Below are 16,529 nucleotides of genomic sequence, written 5' to 3'. Positions count from 1 at the left end.
ATTTCAAAGAAACACACCAGCTGGCAGAGGAAGAAAACAGCAGTGCAGTGGATTTTTCCAGCCATTTCTGCCTCTTTCCCTGTTCACATTATACTGGTATTTCATCAGCTCAGTCCAATGGCTCTGACTAACCACTGGCTCTAGTTGCATTCGGCTTTTTTTTCCTCCCAAAAAATCAACCAACCACCACCACACCCTTGCACCTCTTGCCCTTTTTTTTTTTTCTTCTTCTTCTTTTCTTTTAAGGAAAATGCTTTCCTAAAACAAAGTTTATAGTGATGTAACAGCTCTATCTCTGACCACTGGTTAATGCAAATTCACTTGCTGCCACTGCTGCATCCTTCTTGCTTTGTTTTTCTCTGTTTATCAGTGCATTCAATTATTTTTGTAAGTCTTTTTAGAAGACTGAGAGCTTTTTGAGGCAGAGATTGTATATATGTTATATGCTCATATATTGCTTCTTCAAGCCTTTGTCATAGCTTCTAGATATCATAGCGATGACTCAATAATGAAATTTCATCAGCTTAGAAATATGATCCATGTGACGTAGCACAGGTAGCACCTATGCATATAGTTTGATTTTAAAAGCATGAATCAAAATGCTCCCCAAATGGTAGCGGTAACCTGCGCTAGACCTAAGCAAACTATGCATGGATCAAGGGGCGAAAGAAGTAGCTTTTCTTTCCAAGGTGTTCAGATATTTTAGCTGTAATGACTATAAAATGCCAGTTATCAGAGGGAATTTTTAAGCATCTCTGAAAAAATCAGTCCTTAGTACAGGGCTTAATTTTAGAATGTAAACATTCTGGTCATGCAAACTGCATAGCTGGAGCAAAATACCTAATACCTTGGAAATCTAAAAATGTACTGTATTATTATTTTCCAAATCATCCAGAACTCCTTCAGTTTTCTTATGCATATGAAAAACAATCTGCCACTGAGAAGCAATTACCAGTTCCTATACAAGGAATTCCTTATGCTGGAAATTAATATGTTTGCTTTAAACAAACAAACAAACCTGAAATTGGTATTTCATGACAGATTCTGGTTTGTTATACAAAACCAAATACCAGGCAATCAAAGGAAAGCTATATCAATGAAATCGATTAATAATCATTAACGTAATACCAAAGTATTTTTTCATGTCAGTCCTCATATACTTGGATTTTGAATACATACACAGAATATTTGTATGTATTTCACAAAAATAAACCCAGAAACACTGTTAACAGTACCATTTAGTCACTTTCAACAGATATTGACAGTGAACACAAGAATTATTTGCCTCCTTTGTACTCATCCATTAAGATATCATTTTAATCACTTGTTCAGAAGCCATGTCTTCTCCTGCCTCCTTGATACTGAGGGGTTTTGAATCAGATCCTTGAATTAAGATTCTGTGAGTGGTTTCGCCTGTGGAATATCCTGAACCTAATTCTGTACCATGTTTATCCCAGCAGCACTGAAAGGTTTCTATCCAATGCACAGCTCAAGTTGCGGCAATGCTGAATTCAGCCCTGATGTCTGAGCAGCTTTGAAATCTCACAAGGTGAGCAACAGCAGGAGCTTGCTTGATCTTGGTATTCAGGCTTTTGTTCACTCCTGACTGAACAGGCACTATGGTGAGGACTTTGATTGGGAAAGAGAAATTTCAGGCCAAAAACCTACAGTGAGATGCGGTCTCCAGAAAGGTTAACGTGTTCTTCCAAACAGCAAAGATAGATTGCTGCTCACAAGTAGCGCTGTGATCCACTTAGCAGAGGGATGCAAAAAAAAATCATGCTCCTTCTGCTTTCTGATGCCTTTCATCATTCTTTATGTAGCAAAGTAAATAGTTGATGTTGGCCCGGCACCTGGCCAGTCATTGCCCTGTTCATAAATCAGAATAGAACAAACATCACTTTCTCCACAGTGAAATCAGGACACAAGTTCTCAGTTGATGGTGTTTTCAGCTGTCAGGCTTCCATATTTATCTTGTCTTTTGGAGATCAATCCTATACAATGCAAATGTGGAGAGGTAGAAATGAAGAAGAGAAAAATTTGCAGAGTATCACTCTTCAAGTTTACTTACCTTGTGAATCCATAAGGCACCTCTCACACTCAAGTAATGAGCTCTTTATAAATAAATAAAAAAGACAGCAACCCCACAAAGTAAAATCAACAAGAAATCTAACTCTTTCACCCTACTAAATGCTAGAAAAATGCATGGAAAAGAGATCCTCCCTCTTAAATAATTCAAGGCAATTTATTTACATTTATGCCAATATAACACGTTGGGTATGTTTCCAGTATAAAAAGGTGAAAAAGTTCTTTAGGAAACTATATTGGAACATAAGCAACAAAAAAGCCATTTATTGTGGAACAAATGTTTTCTCACATGGAATCAAATACAGTGGATTTATAGACCTGTATAAATAAAGACATTATATGGGACCAGTATTAATTTGGCTGCAATTTCTGCTCTAATTCATAAATAATTGATAGAGCAATCTATTTTCAGAGGTGGCTTGTGTTGGTAATGACAGGCTATTTACTTCTAGCTTTGAGACTCATAGTTCAGCTTCCTTTAAGTGGCCTAAGAATTTGGAGATAAGCAAAGTAATGGTCTCAGGACTCCAACCAGCACCAACAAAGGTGAATAGTTTTTTTTTTTTTTTAAATTGAAAAAAAAAAACAACTCTGAAAAACTCTTTTACAGTGCTTTAGCTCTGTCTTATCTGCATTACCTGTTGTCACCCCACAAACACAATGCAATACCTTCAAATCAGGGAACTCCCTGAACTCCCTCCAATAGTCCCATGAGTAGGTATTCAAAATTTTTTTTCTTTAGACATCTAATGTGGATGCACAGAATAACACCACATTGCCTTCCACTGCAGAGGAACTGGATTGCCTGACCATGAACATCTAAATCATAGCTAAATTAGAAGCACTGTGTGATTTAAAATAGGTGGTGGAGATAAAAGAGGTATCTGGAGGACACGTCTAAGCTGCTTCTGATTCACCGCTCAAGACCTTCTTGGAGACAGTGGATCATGAGCCTATGGAATGTAAGGTCCAACAGCACTGATGCAGAAAGGTGGAAGTAAGTCTGCCTTGAAAGTGAAGTAATTGTCTCCAGGATAAAAAGAAAGTGAGCGCTAGCAGGACTTTTAAACAGACCTGGAACCCACATTCCCCCCAGGTAGAGGCCTGGAGAGAAGAGGTGGATATTCTTTTCTCTGTTGCAGCTCACTCTTTTCAGGTTCAAGAGAATTTGAACAGTTTGGTGCCATCTACAGGAGCAAACCCAGCTTTGAACTTTAGGGGAAGTAGACCACTAAATAGCTTTTGGTAAGAAATGGCAGCCCACATCTATTCTTGCCACCTCACCTGCATATGCTGCAGAGTGGAAAAATCAAGAGACAGCCAAAACACAAGTGAAGTTTAAATGAGACTGGTGTGAATCATGACTGTAATAACCAGCTCACCTGGGGCATGTCTCCTGTGTGTAGACAGGAGCTCAATCAAAGCAGTCTGATATAAATGGTGTGATTTTATAGGGAATGACTTAAGCTAACTCAGCCTAGTATGTGAACGTCTTGTGTTGATCAAAACCAGAAAAATCAATATAAAATGCAAATTCAACTGCTCTAGATTTTGAGTAGTGACAGACCCTGACATTTAGGTCTGAACTCCGCAAGCAGACATCTCCATTCAGGTACAGGCATGTCTCCAAATCAGACTGCTCATTTCACATGCTTGGTACAGCAGGTCTTTACAGTGAATGTCCCTTAATTCCTTTAGACAGAAAAAATTAACCAGGCTTGCTCAGCCCAACAATTGGGATTGATAAAGCTAACCTTACCTGGAGCAAATCAGGACGTATCCAGGTGTGCTGCTTTGACAACAGCATAATAGAGTAGCAAGTCTGTCTGGGGAGGATGAAGTACTGAGTTCTCCCACTGCTGCATCAGGACCACACAGAGGACACAGCCTCAGGGGAAGATGTAAGGATTTACATCTGGGGCCTGCCATGGCAATCCATTACGATGGGATAACCCCACGATGACTCCTTCCCTATTTGCATTTAACACCTTTGTTAAACAGGCCAGGCTTAATCCCCATGCAAATGCTCCACTTAATTTAAATGCTTAAAGCATGTACGTAACCTTTTCTTTCTCAGCAGAGCACGGAAGTACAGAAGCAAGCAGCTCCAACTTGAATCAGCAGGCTGCTTCGTAGACTTATAATTTGAAAGTGCATAATAGAGCTAGGCCCTGAGTTGCATACGTGAATCTCTGAACTAATTCTAGTACCTGTGGTACTAATCAAATGCAGATAATTTTAGGCAACATAGCTCAAAAGTTTTTAAAACGTTCTCATTGACAAAAGGAATAGCACTTTTCGTACGATAGAGGCCTTTCAAAACCCTCTAGGTTCACATCAGACTACCCTAGCTGCTCTTACTCTTTCTATCTGCTTTTCTCTCCCCCCTCACTTACAGCTGACAGAGCATTTGCCCTACTTGGGTTAAGAGGCTCCATTTTTTTGTCATTTTCTTACTTGCTGTGCAGTACTGAGCTAAATCTTGGGGAGAACTATATAAATACAAATGAACGGAACAAAAATTGAACAGCTTTTCATTGCTTCTAAAAGCTTACGCAGGATGCTACAACATATATTACATTAAAACCTAAAATAATGTAAGCTGTTCCTAACTATTATAATAAATTACTCTCCATGTATTCTGAGGATCCAAGTGAAATAAAAACAAACAAAACAAAACAAACAAACACAAAAAAAAACACAAGTAGAAGAGGTGATAAAACAAAATGGGCACTATGCCTTGGTAAAAATTAAATAACTTACAGTAAGAACCTAAAGCAATACTCATACCCTTTCTCCTGGGTGATCAACAGGCAATAATTATTTGTTGATTAGCTGCTCAGATCTCCATAAATTGGAGATAAGATCAGAAATGGCCAGGAAGTAGACAAAGAAATTTTTCTCCCAAGAAATCAATTCAGCTGCTTCAGGAAAACATGATTAATGTTTTCTTGGGATGCTGCCTGCACCAGAAGGGCAGCTATGTCTTTAGCCATTATTAATATTGAGTGCAGTCCTGCTATAAAACTCTCTCAAGTAAAGCTACCTATGGTAGAATTACTGACCTGTCAAACCTCACCAATTTGCCTTGTAATACCAAGACTATCCAAATTATGTGAGTGCTTGCTAAAGCTATTTATTACTAGTCCTGCCTTGCAATACCACACACGCACTAGTAGGCATGGGGAGGTGGATACAGTTCTGCACATGTACATAAACGTGGAGGAACTTGGAGAACAAGGTAACGAACCAGAGCCAAGGGGTTTGTCAACACACTCTTGCATTAAACTCTTAAACCACAGCAAGCTGGGAGAGATGCTTCAGTTCTCCTCTTCATCTTCAAGTTAAGAAATATAGATCTTTGCTTTTTTGTACAAATTTACTGCTTTGGAAATGGTTGTTGAATTTTCTCCCTGTTGTCCCTTGTATTTTTATTTTTATTTTTTTGACATTACTACAGGACTCATCTTTTGAAAGTCTACCTAATGACAGCATGTGGCTAGACTTTCTTAGCTATCAAGGCATATATGTGCAGTAGACTAGAGGTACTGACGTCTGAACGTGCACTTGCAAGTATGCAATTATCCACCTATATAATACAGATTATCTTAGAACATAGCAACAGAAAACACATGCACAATGCTAAAATAAAACAAACAACAAACCCCATCCCAACCACAGAAACCTTCTCGTAGCTTTTAACCTTTTCCCTTGTGAGAAAAGACTTTGAAGAGGCATATAGAAAAGTTTTTATATTGTAGTAATAAGACAATTTATTCTCAAGATGTCAACTGAGCAATAAAGCACAGGTAACGATGAAGTATTTGGCAACTTTTCTGCAGTTTGCTGTACTTCTTTATCCAAGATATTTCTATGTGTGTGCAAATGAACACATATATAATCCGACTTGTCATTAGCTTATCCAAAACTTGACATAGAGTATAAATTGTTAATGATATTCAAATAATACTGCATGTACTGAAAACTGTCAAAAGTATCCACCAAGGCCAAAAGTCAGCACAAAAAAAAGTAAACAGGAAAACTTTCAGTGGCATCTTCTTTCCTCCAATGAAAATGTAGTTCACTTTAATAACAGTGAAGCAGTCTTTATACTACACTGCACAGGTGAAAGAGCAGCAAAGTCCTTCTTTCACATGCAACAGTGCTGACAGGGAAATTCAAGATTCCTTAAATAAATCCTGGAATAGCCAGTCCTTGCCTCTTCTCCAAGACAGAAATCTCCAGATCCCCATGCCTTTGAACATTACTGAAGGCAACTGACTTCTGAGCAGGATATTGCACTCTAGTGCCACCCTAGATTTTACCCTGCATTTACAGCTGGGTACACTGATTCATGTAAATGAACATTGTTTTTTATTATCATTATTTATTTAACCGCATGAGGAAGGGTCTAACTCATAAACACTTAAATATTTACATGCCAAGATTTGAAGATCAGCTGTTATATAGTTTGGCAGGGATTGTATCTCTAATTAGAGAGTAAGAAAACTGCATTCTGTCGTGCAAAGGTATACACTGGGGAAGAAACACGGAGGGTGAGAGGGTTACTGCCTAGCTTCCCTCCTGAAACCCATTCAGGTGCCAAAACTTCTGAGACAAACAGAAGACGGTGGTTTCCACTTTGTGTCACAATGTCTAAGAAGAGAAGGGGCATCATGGAATGGGCTGCCCAGGGAGGTGGTTGAGTCGCCATCCCTGGAGGTCTTTAAAAGGCGTTTAGATGTAGCCCTTAGTGATATGGTTTAGTGGAGGACTTGTTAGTGTTAGGGCAGAGGTTGGACTAGATGATCTTGGAGGTCTCTTCCAACCTAGACGATTCTGTGATCATACAGCTTCCCACATACGACACCGGTGGGTACAGGAGCCAGCATGGCTACTCTTGAGATGCTGAAGTTTAAACACTACCTCTTGCTCAAAAGTGAATAAAATCAACACTGAGCTCACCCAGGCTTCTAGCAGTTACAATGTAAATGAGAAGGTACCCTACCGAGGCTAATTGAGTCATTTATGATTTATACTGGTTTAAAGCAAAGCAAAGCAAAATACCGTCACCTCTGTAGCCCTGCAGCTTATATACTTCTTGTAAATGTGTGCCACTGTAAAAGCTTATCCAACCTCCTTGTCTGAGGAAATATTTGCTTTGTAAACGACATGTTTCAAAGTCACATTTCACATCCAACACATGTTTATACTGAAGTACAATACATTAGCAACTCTTGGCACACCAGTCTCATTCTACATGCAGCATTGATTCTCCGGCTAGCAAAGCTGCCCTTCTTCCTTGGTACTTTTAGGCTTTGCATCAATTTTATATCTCAGTGCTCTCTGACTGGGGTTTAACATACTCTAGAAGCTCATGCAGAACATCAGCTACTTTTCAAATGAGAAAAACATATCTATCTCACATGAGTGGTTTTTGTTCAGTTTGCAGGAACACTGGTTTCTAAAGTGCACAGACAATTCAAGCGTTGTGTCATCTCCTAAACCATAGGCCATTATTTTTACCGAAAAACAAGTTGTTCATTAACACATGTTGATTTTTTTTTTAACTTGTAATGGTGAGACACTGGCACAGGTTGCCCAGAGAAACCATGGATGTCCCATCCCTGGAAGTGTTCAAAGCCACCTGGATCTGGCTTTGAGCAACCTGGTCTGGTGGGAGGTGTCCTTGCTCATGGCAGGGGCATTAGAAAAAGATGCTCTTTAAGGTCCCTTCCGGCCCAAACCATTCTGTGATTGTACGGATTCCTGGACTGCTCTGGTGCTCAGAGAAACACAGAGAGAACACAGCAAACTGGCCTGAACAGCCAAACAAGGTGGCCTCTAGCCATAACAAAAAGATGTGTGAAATGAAAACAGTAACAAAAATCAATACTTTCAAATGCCAAAGTTTGATGTCCTGCAGGTTAAATTAATTCAAAAGCAAATCTCTGTATTAAGGGAAAACATGAAGTATGTCCAGAATGCTGTATTTGGAAAACCTGCTGGCTCAGCAAGTTAACATCTGTCAAACTTTTGCTACACATAAAATCAGCAATTAACCTCCGGTTTCTAAACTTGCTGTTTGCATTTGCTGACATTCATAGGTAGAAACGCATGGCACATTGTTTCTATTGCCTCCATGGAGGTGGATAAGCTCATGCAATTAGATTTAGTAAAGATACAGGTTTGAGGCAGACCGTTCTATTTTTCAGTTAAAACTAAAAGTGTGGATGCAGATTTATCAAACAGGTGTTTAAGAAAGGGTAATTCCAAGTTATCATATAATGAACAGGAAAATAAAAAAGGTGTGTTGAAAAATGCATCTCTTAATCTGTCTAGAAATCATAATTTTCCTATCACCATAGTGAAGTAAGGATTCTCTTCAGTCCAGCACAACTTCATAAAGCCAATATCACAACTACTGCCACTGCTGAAAACTCAGTGGCAGAGCAAATGACGAACACTAAAATTTCCAAGACATTAAGAATGTGCCAAAGCACAGAATCCAACAGGATTTATATGCTTTATTATCTGTCTCACCTTTACAAATCTCTGCAAAATTAATACTCCACCCAGCTAATAGAAATGCTCTCTTCAAAATGTGATTGAGACTAGGTTGCTCTCCGGAGGGCGAGGAACTGACACTATCAGGACTATTGTTGCTTTTGAAATAGAGAGGCTTGTTTAAGATCCAGGATGTGATGTCTTACATCAGTTTTTATATTTTGAATAATATATAAAGTTGCCAGAAAGACTGATTTTCAGGAAAGAGAAAGGGAAACAAATCACGTCCTTTACTTTAAATTAACTTTGAGGACCTTTCCTCATCTCCCTAAGGATGTGGAGCAGGGCACCAAATGATGCTCATTATTTTCCAGCGAAGCTCAAAATGAGGAAGGTGCTAACAGTCAGCTTACTGAGTTAAATCTTAATTCCCTGTTCTAGTGCTCATTCTCATTATGCTTTGGATTAAACCGAACCAAACAAAGAACTTAATAAACATAGATGAAAAATTACACCAAAGAGCAACAACACTAGTAAAGAAGAAAAGGGAGTTAAAAGAAGTTGGGAAAAACAACTACACTACAACACATGCTATTCATGTAAATTGTATAATTATTTTTCAGTGTTTATCACAGGTTTCAGGGCGTACAAGACTTCTGAATTCAGAAGTGGATTTCTCAAAGATTGACAGCTTTACTAACTATTCAACCAACACGGCACTGATTTCTGAGCAGAGGGGAATCCAAGCAGGGCTGCTATTAATCATGGGCAATTAATTGGCCTTGTGTTCTAAAAAAATAAAAAATAAAAAAAAAATCAGAGGAATAAAGTCTACAATATCTTGTTGGGTATTTTTTTTTTTTTGCTTTTGCAAATGTGACCTTTAAAATTTATATAAAGACTCTTAATTAAATGTTCTGAATTACAGCCAGTAAAAACATATAAAAGCAACTGTTTTACTTTCATAGCATGATAATGCCAAAGGAGCACTCATTTTTCAGTTTCCAGGTTTCATTAATTGTTAATAAAACATATTAAAAAAAGAAGTTTACATTAGTAAAACATAAAGGAAATGTTTGTCAGCACAGCAACGGTCATCTTTTGATATTATCAGAGGTCTGAGATTGCAACTATTCCCCACACAGCCAATTTCAAATTCTGCAGAGGACATGAGGATGAAGCATTGTGACCTTGTAGGATGGATAAGAAAATCTCCAAATGAAGTATGTACTCCCAACTACACACATTTGCAGCTTATGATGAAAAAACCCTGAAAATATACAGAAACAATAATGACAGCAATTCATGAAGTACTTCTTCACAAAAATATTTCACACAGGAGAGCAAATAGGCGGCAAGATTCATCTGAGTAAATGCAAACACTGACAATGTCCTGTGGCTGCAGCTGCATAGCGGATGTGACTCATCTTAAGGTAAACATCTGAAGTAAATCAAATAAATGATACTCTCCAACTGCCCACTCATCTACTGAGCATAAAAGGAGCAAGCGTGAATAGCTAGCTGCAGACCTCTAATGTTGGGCAAGATGAATCACAGCACAGGTATCTACATTTTCCTAACAGCACTACTGTGGACAGGCAATTTATCCCTTAATCCCTTGTCCCTTCTCCCCTTGTAGATGTTATATTTCCTACACACTTTCCTAGTTATAATTTCAGAGAAATGCAGTAACTGTTATAACTCTGAAGTGCCTATATCAAAACTGTAATGGATTATGTATCTATGTATGGATTCCTTGCTGTTAAGGGAAGCATGCAATGGTATTCCGTCTGATTACATGGACATCATGAAAATGTCTAAAATATTGTGAAAAGCAGCCTGCAATACGTTGAGTAACATAAACTATAGTGACAGCTTTACATCCATCCAAAGAGCTACTACTGGTTTTTACTGAAGAAATCTTAATAAAAAGAGTGACCTCAGGTTCCAGAGAGCCCTTTGGTTTCAACTGCACTAGGAATTACAGGGTTTGTCTGGTGGAACTGCCATTTCCATTTGTTCTCTCCATTGCCCACCTAGAACAAGTCTACAAGAAGTGATGGGGGATCGGAGTTAGGCAAAGGTGGATGGAAATCAGTCATTCAAATCTGGTGTTTCTCTGGGAGCTCATCTGAAGTGCAACAGGAGGAGTTAAAGGTCAGATTAATACCATACGAATGAAAGGAGAGTTATTACACTAAATATGAAGTCTGAGAAATCATATACTAAACAAACAGAGAAGGAGACAGAAGGCAGCCCAAGCTGTTTCGCTGACTCTCGTGTGCACATATATTAAATTCTCAACAAAACACTTTTATCATAATTCTGCAGTAAAGCTGGCAAGCAATTCTCAGTAAGACTCCCTCCCCTCCCTTTCACAGCCTTCCATGGTTGCACAAGCAATCCTGCAGCCGGCCAGCTGTCCATCACTTTGTGTTGTCCTGGGGAAACAAGTATAATAAAATGCACAGACCGATGAATAAGCGTTGATGTTGCTGAATGTGCAGGAAAAGGGCAAGTTCCCCTGCTTCTGCAGTAGCAGAACTCTGCAGAGGTAACCAACTTTTGAGGAGGGCAAAAAGAAATATTTTGAATAATTATAATAGTATTGGTAGAAATATGGGAGTGCAGTGGCCACTGTTGACTTGCCAAACAGCTGGCTGGAGTTCCAGCTCTCAGTGACCTGTGGCATTAGCTTTATCAAATACAGAACATGAAAGTAGTACACATAATGTGTACGTGTCTGTGGTTAAAACCCAGGTCAACAGCCTCTAGCAGGATTTTTTGGCATTTGCCAGAATGCACCCAGAGGTGCAGTCTTCCTTTTTCCTCCTCCCCTCTCTAGTCAGCACAGTTAAGAGTAAAGCTTTGCAGAAGTACCATGAGTGAGACAAAGTAAATGCTGCCAAATGGCTCTGAGGTGTGTCAGCCACCTCATCTATCACGATGACTTGTTAAACTATTGAACCTAAAAGGTGACAATTAAATATCAGCACGATCATTTACCTGCCGATCATTTAGCAGAAATATCAACCCTGTCCCACAATCCAAACTGCCTCCCACACGGTGCCAGGCAGAGGATTTAACATTGCAATAACACAAAGGGAAGAATGTCTGTTTCTAGTCTGCACTCTTTCCCCGCCCCCCCCCCCGCCCCATTAAGTGATTAAATTAAAAACTTCCTTTCTTTTAGGACTTGCTAGTGTAAGAAAAGAAAAAGAAAAAGCTATTAAGATTTAAATACAGTATGAATTTAAACTGGTACAGTTATTCTTGTGTAATTCCCTGTAATAGCTGAGAGCACCTTTTCAGACCTCTCAAGTTTTCCCCAGCAGGAATATCAGGTGAGTTGAAAGAAGCATAGATTGCAGGAATAAAAGTACCTAAAGTAGTGCTACAGGAGCAGTTTGACTGTAGTGATATAAGCAGGATACATGGAGGTTAGCGGGATCTGAAATGAAAAGCTATGTCCTATAGAAAGTTGATAATGACACAAGCAAGAGAGAAAAATACATGCCCTCCCAATGGTATACTGTATAACATGGGCAGTAGGAGATGCAAAAGGAAACGATGCTTCTCTTACAGACGTCAGGCCAGGTTTCTCCCCAGGATTAAGCTGTAGAAGAGCAATGGCAGCATGAGACAGGAGATCTCCCCGTGGGTCCCTTCTCCCACCCCCAACCATCCTCATCTCTGCAAGCTTGGCTCTTGCGTGTTCTGCAGAGACCTTCATCTTTCTTCCAATCTTTTGTCAAGACTGCACAGGCTACCCTGGGCATGCTGCCAGCTTACCACCACATGCTTTGCTGACCTGTGTTTCTTCCTTGTGGGAAGCTGGGACCCATGACAGAACCTGCACTAAGACTACTTCACTTGGGGGCAGGAGCAACAGGGATGGGTGGGATGAAAGACTACAAAGAAAAGTTTACTAGGGCTTGCACAGGAGGAGGCTGAAAACACGAAATCTATTCTTTTTTTATATCATTTGACAGTTATCAGATATTTCAGGCTCTTTAATATTAAAAACGAATTTCATGCCTGTGGAGCTAGTAATGGTCAGGCACAACAGATCCCCAAGACAGAAACCTAGGGCTGCATTCTCAGCAAACCTTTATATTATTAATGCTACACTCTCTACATCATGCTCACTAAGACTACAAGTGTCTTTGATGTTTTGGCAAGACTTCTGTAAATACTGGATACCTTGTTTAATAACAAATGCTGGAGCAGTCTTAAGAAGTGTTCAACAGAAGGAAAAACAGTGCAGTATTTTTTGTATCATCAGCTACAAATGGAGATTCACCTGTGATCCTAGGCAGCTGAGAGAATAAACAATTTGAGAAGTCAGGTTCTTAACCTTGCAACTTTCATAGCTCTTTTCAAACCCTTTGTGTTTACTTTTAATACTATTTTCCGTATGTATTTTTGACTTTCAAATGAAACAAAACACGTCCCCCCTCCCCATGTTCAGAGTTGTCATTGAAAGATTGCATTACAGCTGTTGCATCTCACTGAATTCAAAACAGTCTGGGTAGAAGCAGCAAGAAAGAATTTCTTTTTTTAATGCTCTGATACAACCCACTGATTGTGCCATCTGTCCAACACATGATGAAGAATCTCTCAACAGAGAATAGCTGTGGGGGACATAGTACAGTATTTGTAGATCTATGCTTGGTAAGAGATAAGAGCTTGTATTAAAAAAGCAAATTCGGCTTCTTTGAACATAATATGTTAGATATGCAGTATGTTTCCAGCATGAAGTGAGGGGAAAAAAAAAACAGAGCAGATCTGTCCAGATGGAGGGGAGAGTACAGCCAAAGGCAGGACAAGAAAAAGGTGCTTGCTCCTGTGTGAAGACCATGTCAATGCAATCTGCCTATCATGAGTGCAAAGGAAGGCATTGGGCATTTTAAAGATGTCTTTCTGCAATGCTGCAAGTCACACAATGGATAAAGAAAATATACAGCTCAAATTACCATGGAAAGTGTGTGCAGAACTATGCTAATAAAAGTGTCAGAGCTAAGTGCTCCAGCTAAGTATTTAATAGGAGCATAACAGCTATCCCAATAAATCTGTCCATACCAAATATCAATTATTCAGGGATCTTGCTCACTGCAAAAATAATTTCTCTGAATTGGCTCCTTATTGGCACCTCACTAATTATTTTCAGTAGGAAGGATCGTATGTCTTTATACTTTTGATTGGCGCATGACAACATATCTTTAAAAAGTCTGATATATTTGCAGGTCATCTCACCTCAGAAAAAAACCTGGGGGTATTGCAGCCTCATCATGAGGAATTTTAAGGACTCCATGACAAGCAGTAGAGATTGGACCTGTTGAGCATCTCTGCTTGCATCCCTGTGTAAAACGCCTCAGTTCATCCTTAGCACTGATGACTGCTGCAGTGCAGGGACTGGGGAAATGCCCAAGAACCATGACTCTCTGGACACACAGGGTCAGACAAGGAAATCGTAACCAGCTCCTTCACGTGCCCTGCAGGTACGAAGCTAGCTGAAGGATAGAGAAACAGCTTTTGGGCTGCAGGAATTAAAGGATGGTCATAAATTTTTACTCTTGCAGTTCTTATGTGCTTCTTTTCTCCCCCACAAAATGCATTGCTAAAACCCCAGGCCTTAGAGTGGCAAGGGCCATTCAGCAGTGCTGCTGTTAAATCTGATGAGAACTGAGGCATGAGAACGACAACTTAAAGTATTCAAGAGCAATTTTTTTCCCCCCATAGAGTTTAAATTATACAGAATTGGAAATATTGCCCATGCAAACACTGTAGATTAAATAGCTGACTGTGGCTTAACCATAAGATCTTAAGAGTTTCACTTGAAGAAGCAATGGATCTTTAAATTCAGCAAGGCAAGCAGAGAAATAAATAAGCAAGACCAACTTTGTGAAACCAGTGGAACCAACACTTCAAAACCCAAACATCAGCTACTGTGTTTTCTCTCAAAATATCCTGAGTTATCTAAAAATCAACAGTATGTCTTCTTAACAGTGAGAAAACCTGCAAGATCAAGAAGCCAGAAATACACGAATGCAACAAATTAAGAATGATTCAGTTCTGTGCAGGAAGGGCTCACAAGCTATAAGCATAACCATCCTGTCAATTTACTAAGTACAGCTTTAATTAGCAGTCTGACAGCAGTCAGTGCCTTCAGACTTTACTGTGCTGGGTGCTGTGCTAAAGGCAGATGACAGTCCCAATCCTGAAGGAATTACTAGGCAAAACACAGTGAGGAGATGGGAAGGGAAGCAAAGAAAAAGACTTCAGTCTTCGGCAACAGCTGCATGGTATCTCCAGTGACCCAGTTGGGAATAACATCACTGTTAGCTTTGTACAGAGATTTTCATCATCTCACCGCACTTCAGGGATGCCAGTGATATTATTCCTCTTTTTGACGCAGGTAACATGAACCACAAAGAAGTATGCTTGAAGTGTCCCTGGGTTACCCAGCACAGCAGGGACAGACCTGAGAAAATGCCCGAGTCTGCTGGTTCCTAGTAGAGTTCCCCATCCACTGACTATGATGTATCTAATCTAAAGTATAATTTAAACCTCTAATGGAGTATAATAAAACATCTTTCCCTTATGATATCAAATCCAGACAGAATATTGGAACAACTATCCAGAACATAGGCAGTGGATATTCATGGCAATAAATATTCATGTTGACATCAGATCATAAAAATCACGTAAGTGCTAAACAATTTGTAAATGATAAAAAGCATGTCCTCCTCCATTTCATAACTCCATGAGAGACGTGGAAAAAACAGTGTTGAAGATACTGCTGTTTAAAAGCGAAGGGTCCTTCATACTTAATAATAAATATTAGCAATTACCACAGCTTTTTGTGAAGTGACAAAGCCATCCAGCAGTTCCTAAGCCTTCAATTTGCTAATCTTCAATCTGGCTGTAAGTCCTTCCTTTTGCCTGAGACTCTAGACCTACAACACAAATTACTCTTTGGCATTAGTTGAAAGGGTTGAAGATATGTATATGAAACTGTAGTGGCAATGATAATCAAAACAGATACAAAGGGAGAGATGTCAGAAAAAAAAAAAAAAAAGAATAGCACTACCTTAGCCTAGGAAACAATAACTTTCAATATAACCCTTTCAATATTGCCTTTTTCAGTATATATATATTTTCCTTTTTCATAAAGAAAAAAAAATTCTAAAATATTTGCATACCTCAATAAGCATTTCCTGGATTTAAAAATATTTCATCACAAACGTGAATGCAAAGTAAAATGAGCATCTTCCCCAGAAGAGCCCACCCAACACAAGTCAGAAATACTTGTCTACTTGTAGGCCAGTTTGTTTGACATCTCTGCCCCTGTTCCCTACATATTTAGAGAAGGGTTTTAGACTCTTCAGTTAGCTAAAAATGTGGTCTAATTTCAGAGATGATTAATAGTTCCCTTTAAAACACCTAGTGATCCATCTGTGATGCCATCCTTTTTGAGATCCCCCCAGATCTCTATTCCTACTGAAGAGTGAGGCTCTGCAGCTGTTTATTTTTCCTGCAAAACTTCCTTTTAAAACTAACATGCTGATGGGATCATTTTCTGCAATGAGGAAATACATTTTACTGAGATCTACCACATGACTTTTAACAGTCTTCCAAGTAATCGAGAAGCTGCCCTGAATAGAATCATAGAATCATAGAATATCCTGAGTTGGAAGGGACCCTTAAGGATCATCAAGTCCAACTCTTGATACCGCACAGGTCTACCCAAAAGTTCAGACCATGTGACTAAGTGCACAGTCCAATCTCTTCTTAAATTCAGACAGGCTCGGTGCAGTGACCACTTCCCTGGGGAGCCTGTTCCAGTGTGCAACCACCCTCTCTGTGAAGAACCCCCTCCTGATGTCGAGCCTAAATTTCCCCTGCCTCAGCTTCACACCGTTCCCGCGGGT

General features: G+C 39.4%; 1 protein-coding gene across 36 annotated transcripts in view; it reads right to left on the bottom strand.

Moving 5' to 3' along the window:
• TPK1 (thiamin pyrophosphokinase 1) overlaps positions 1 to 16,529 on the bottom strand; it is a 329,004-nt gene that overhangs the window by 28,721 nt on the left and 283,754 nt on the right. Inside the window, exon 10 of one of the 36 annotated variants that reach the window (XM_080580516.1) lies at positions 1,521 to 1,994. The exons of the other annotated variants lie outside the window; for them this stretch is intronic. Coding sequence (XP_080436642.1) covers positions 1,933 to 1,994 — 62 coding nt within the window. The 3' untranslated portion in view covers positions 1,521 to 1,932. Of the gene's footprint in view, positions 1 to 1,520; positions 1,995 to 16,529 lie in introns of those variants that run through there. 36 annotated transcript variants of the gene reach the window in all.

The sequence above is a fragment of the Anser brachyrhynchus genome, assembly GCF_964034855.1.
Source record: "Anser brachyrhynchus genome assembly, chromosome: 2".
Taxonomy (NCBI): Eukaryota; Metazoa; Chordata; class Aves; order Anseriformes; family Anatidae; genus Anser; species Anser brachyrhynchus.
The sequence above is the reverse complement of the archived record's forward strand: the minus strand, read 5'-3'. Positions and strand labels throughout refer to the sequence as shown.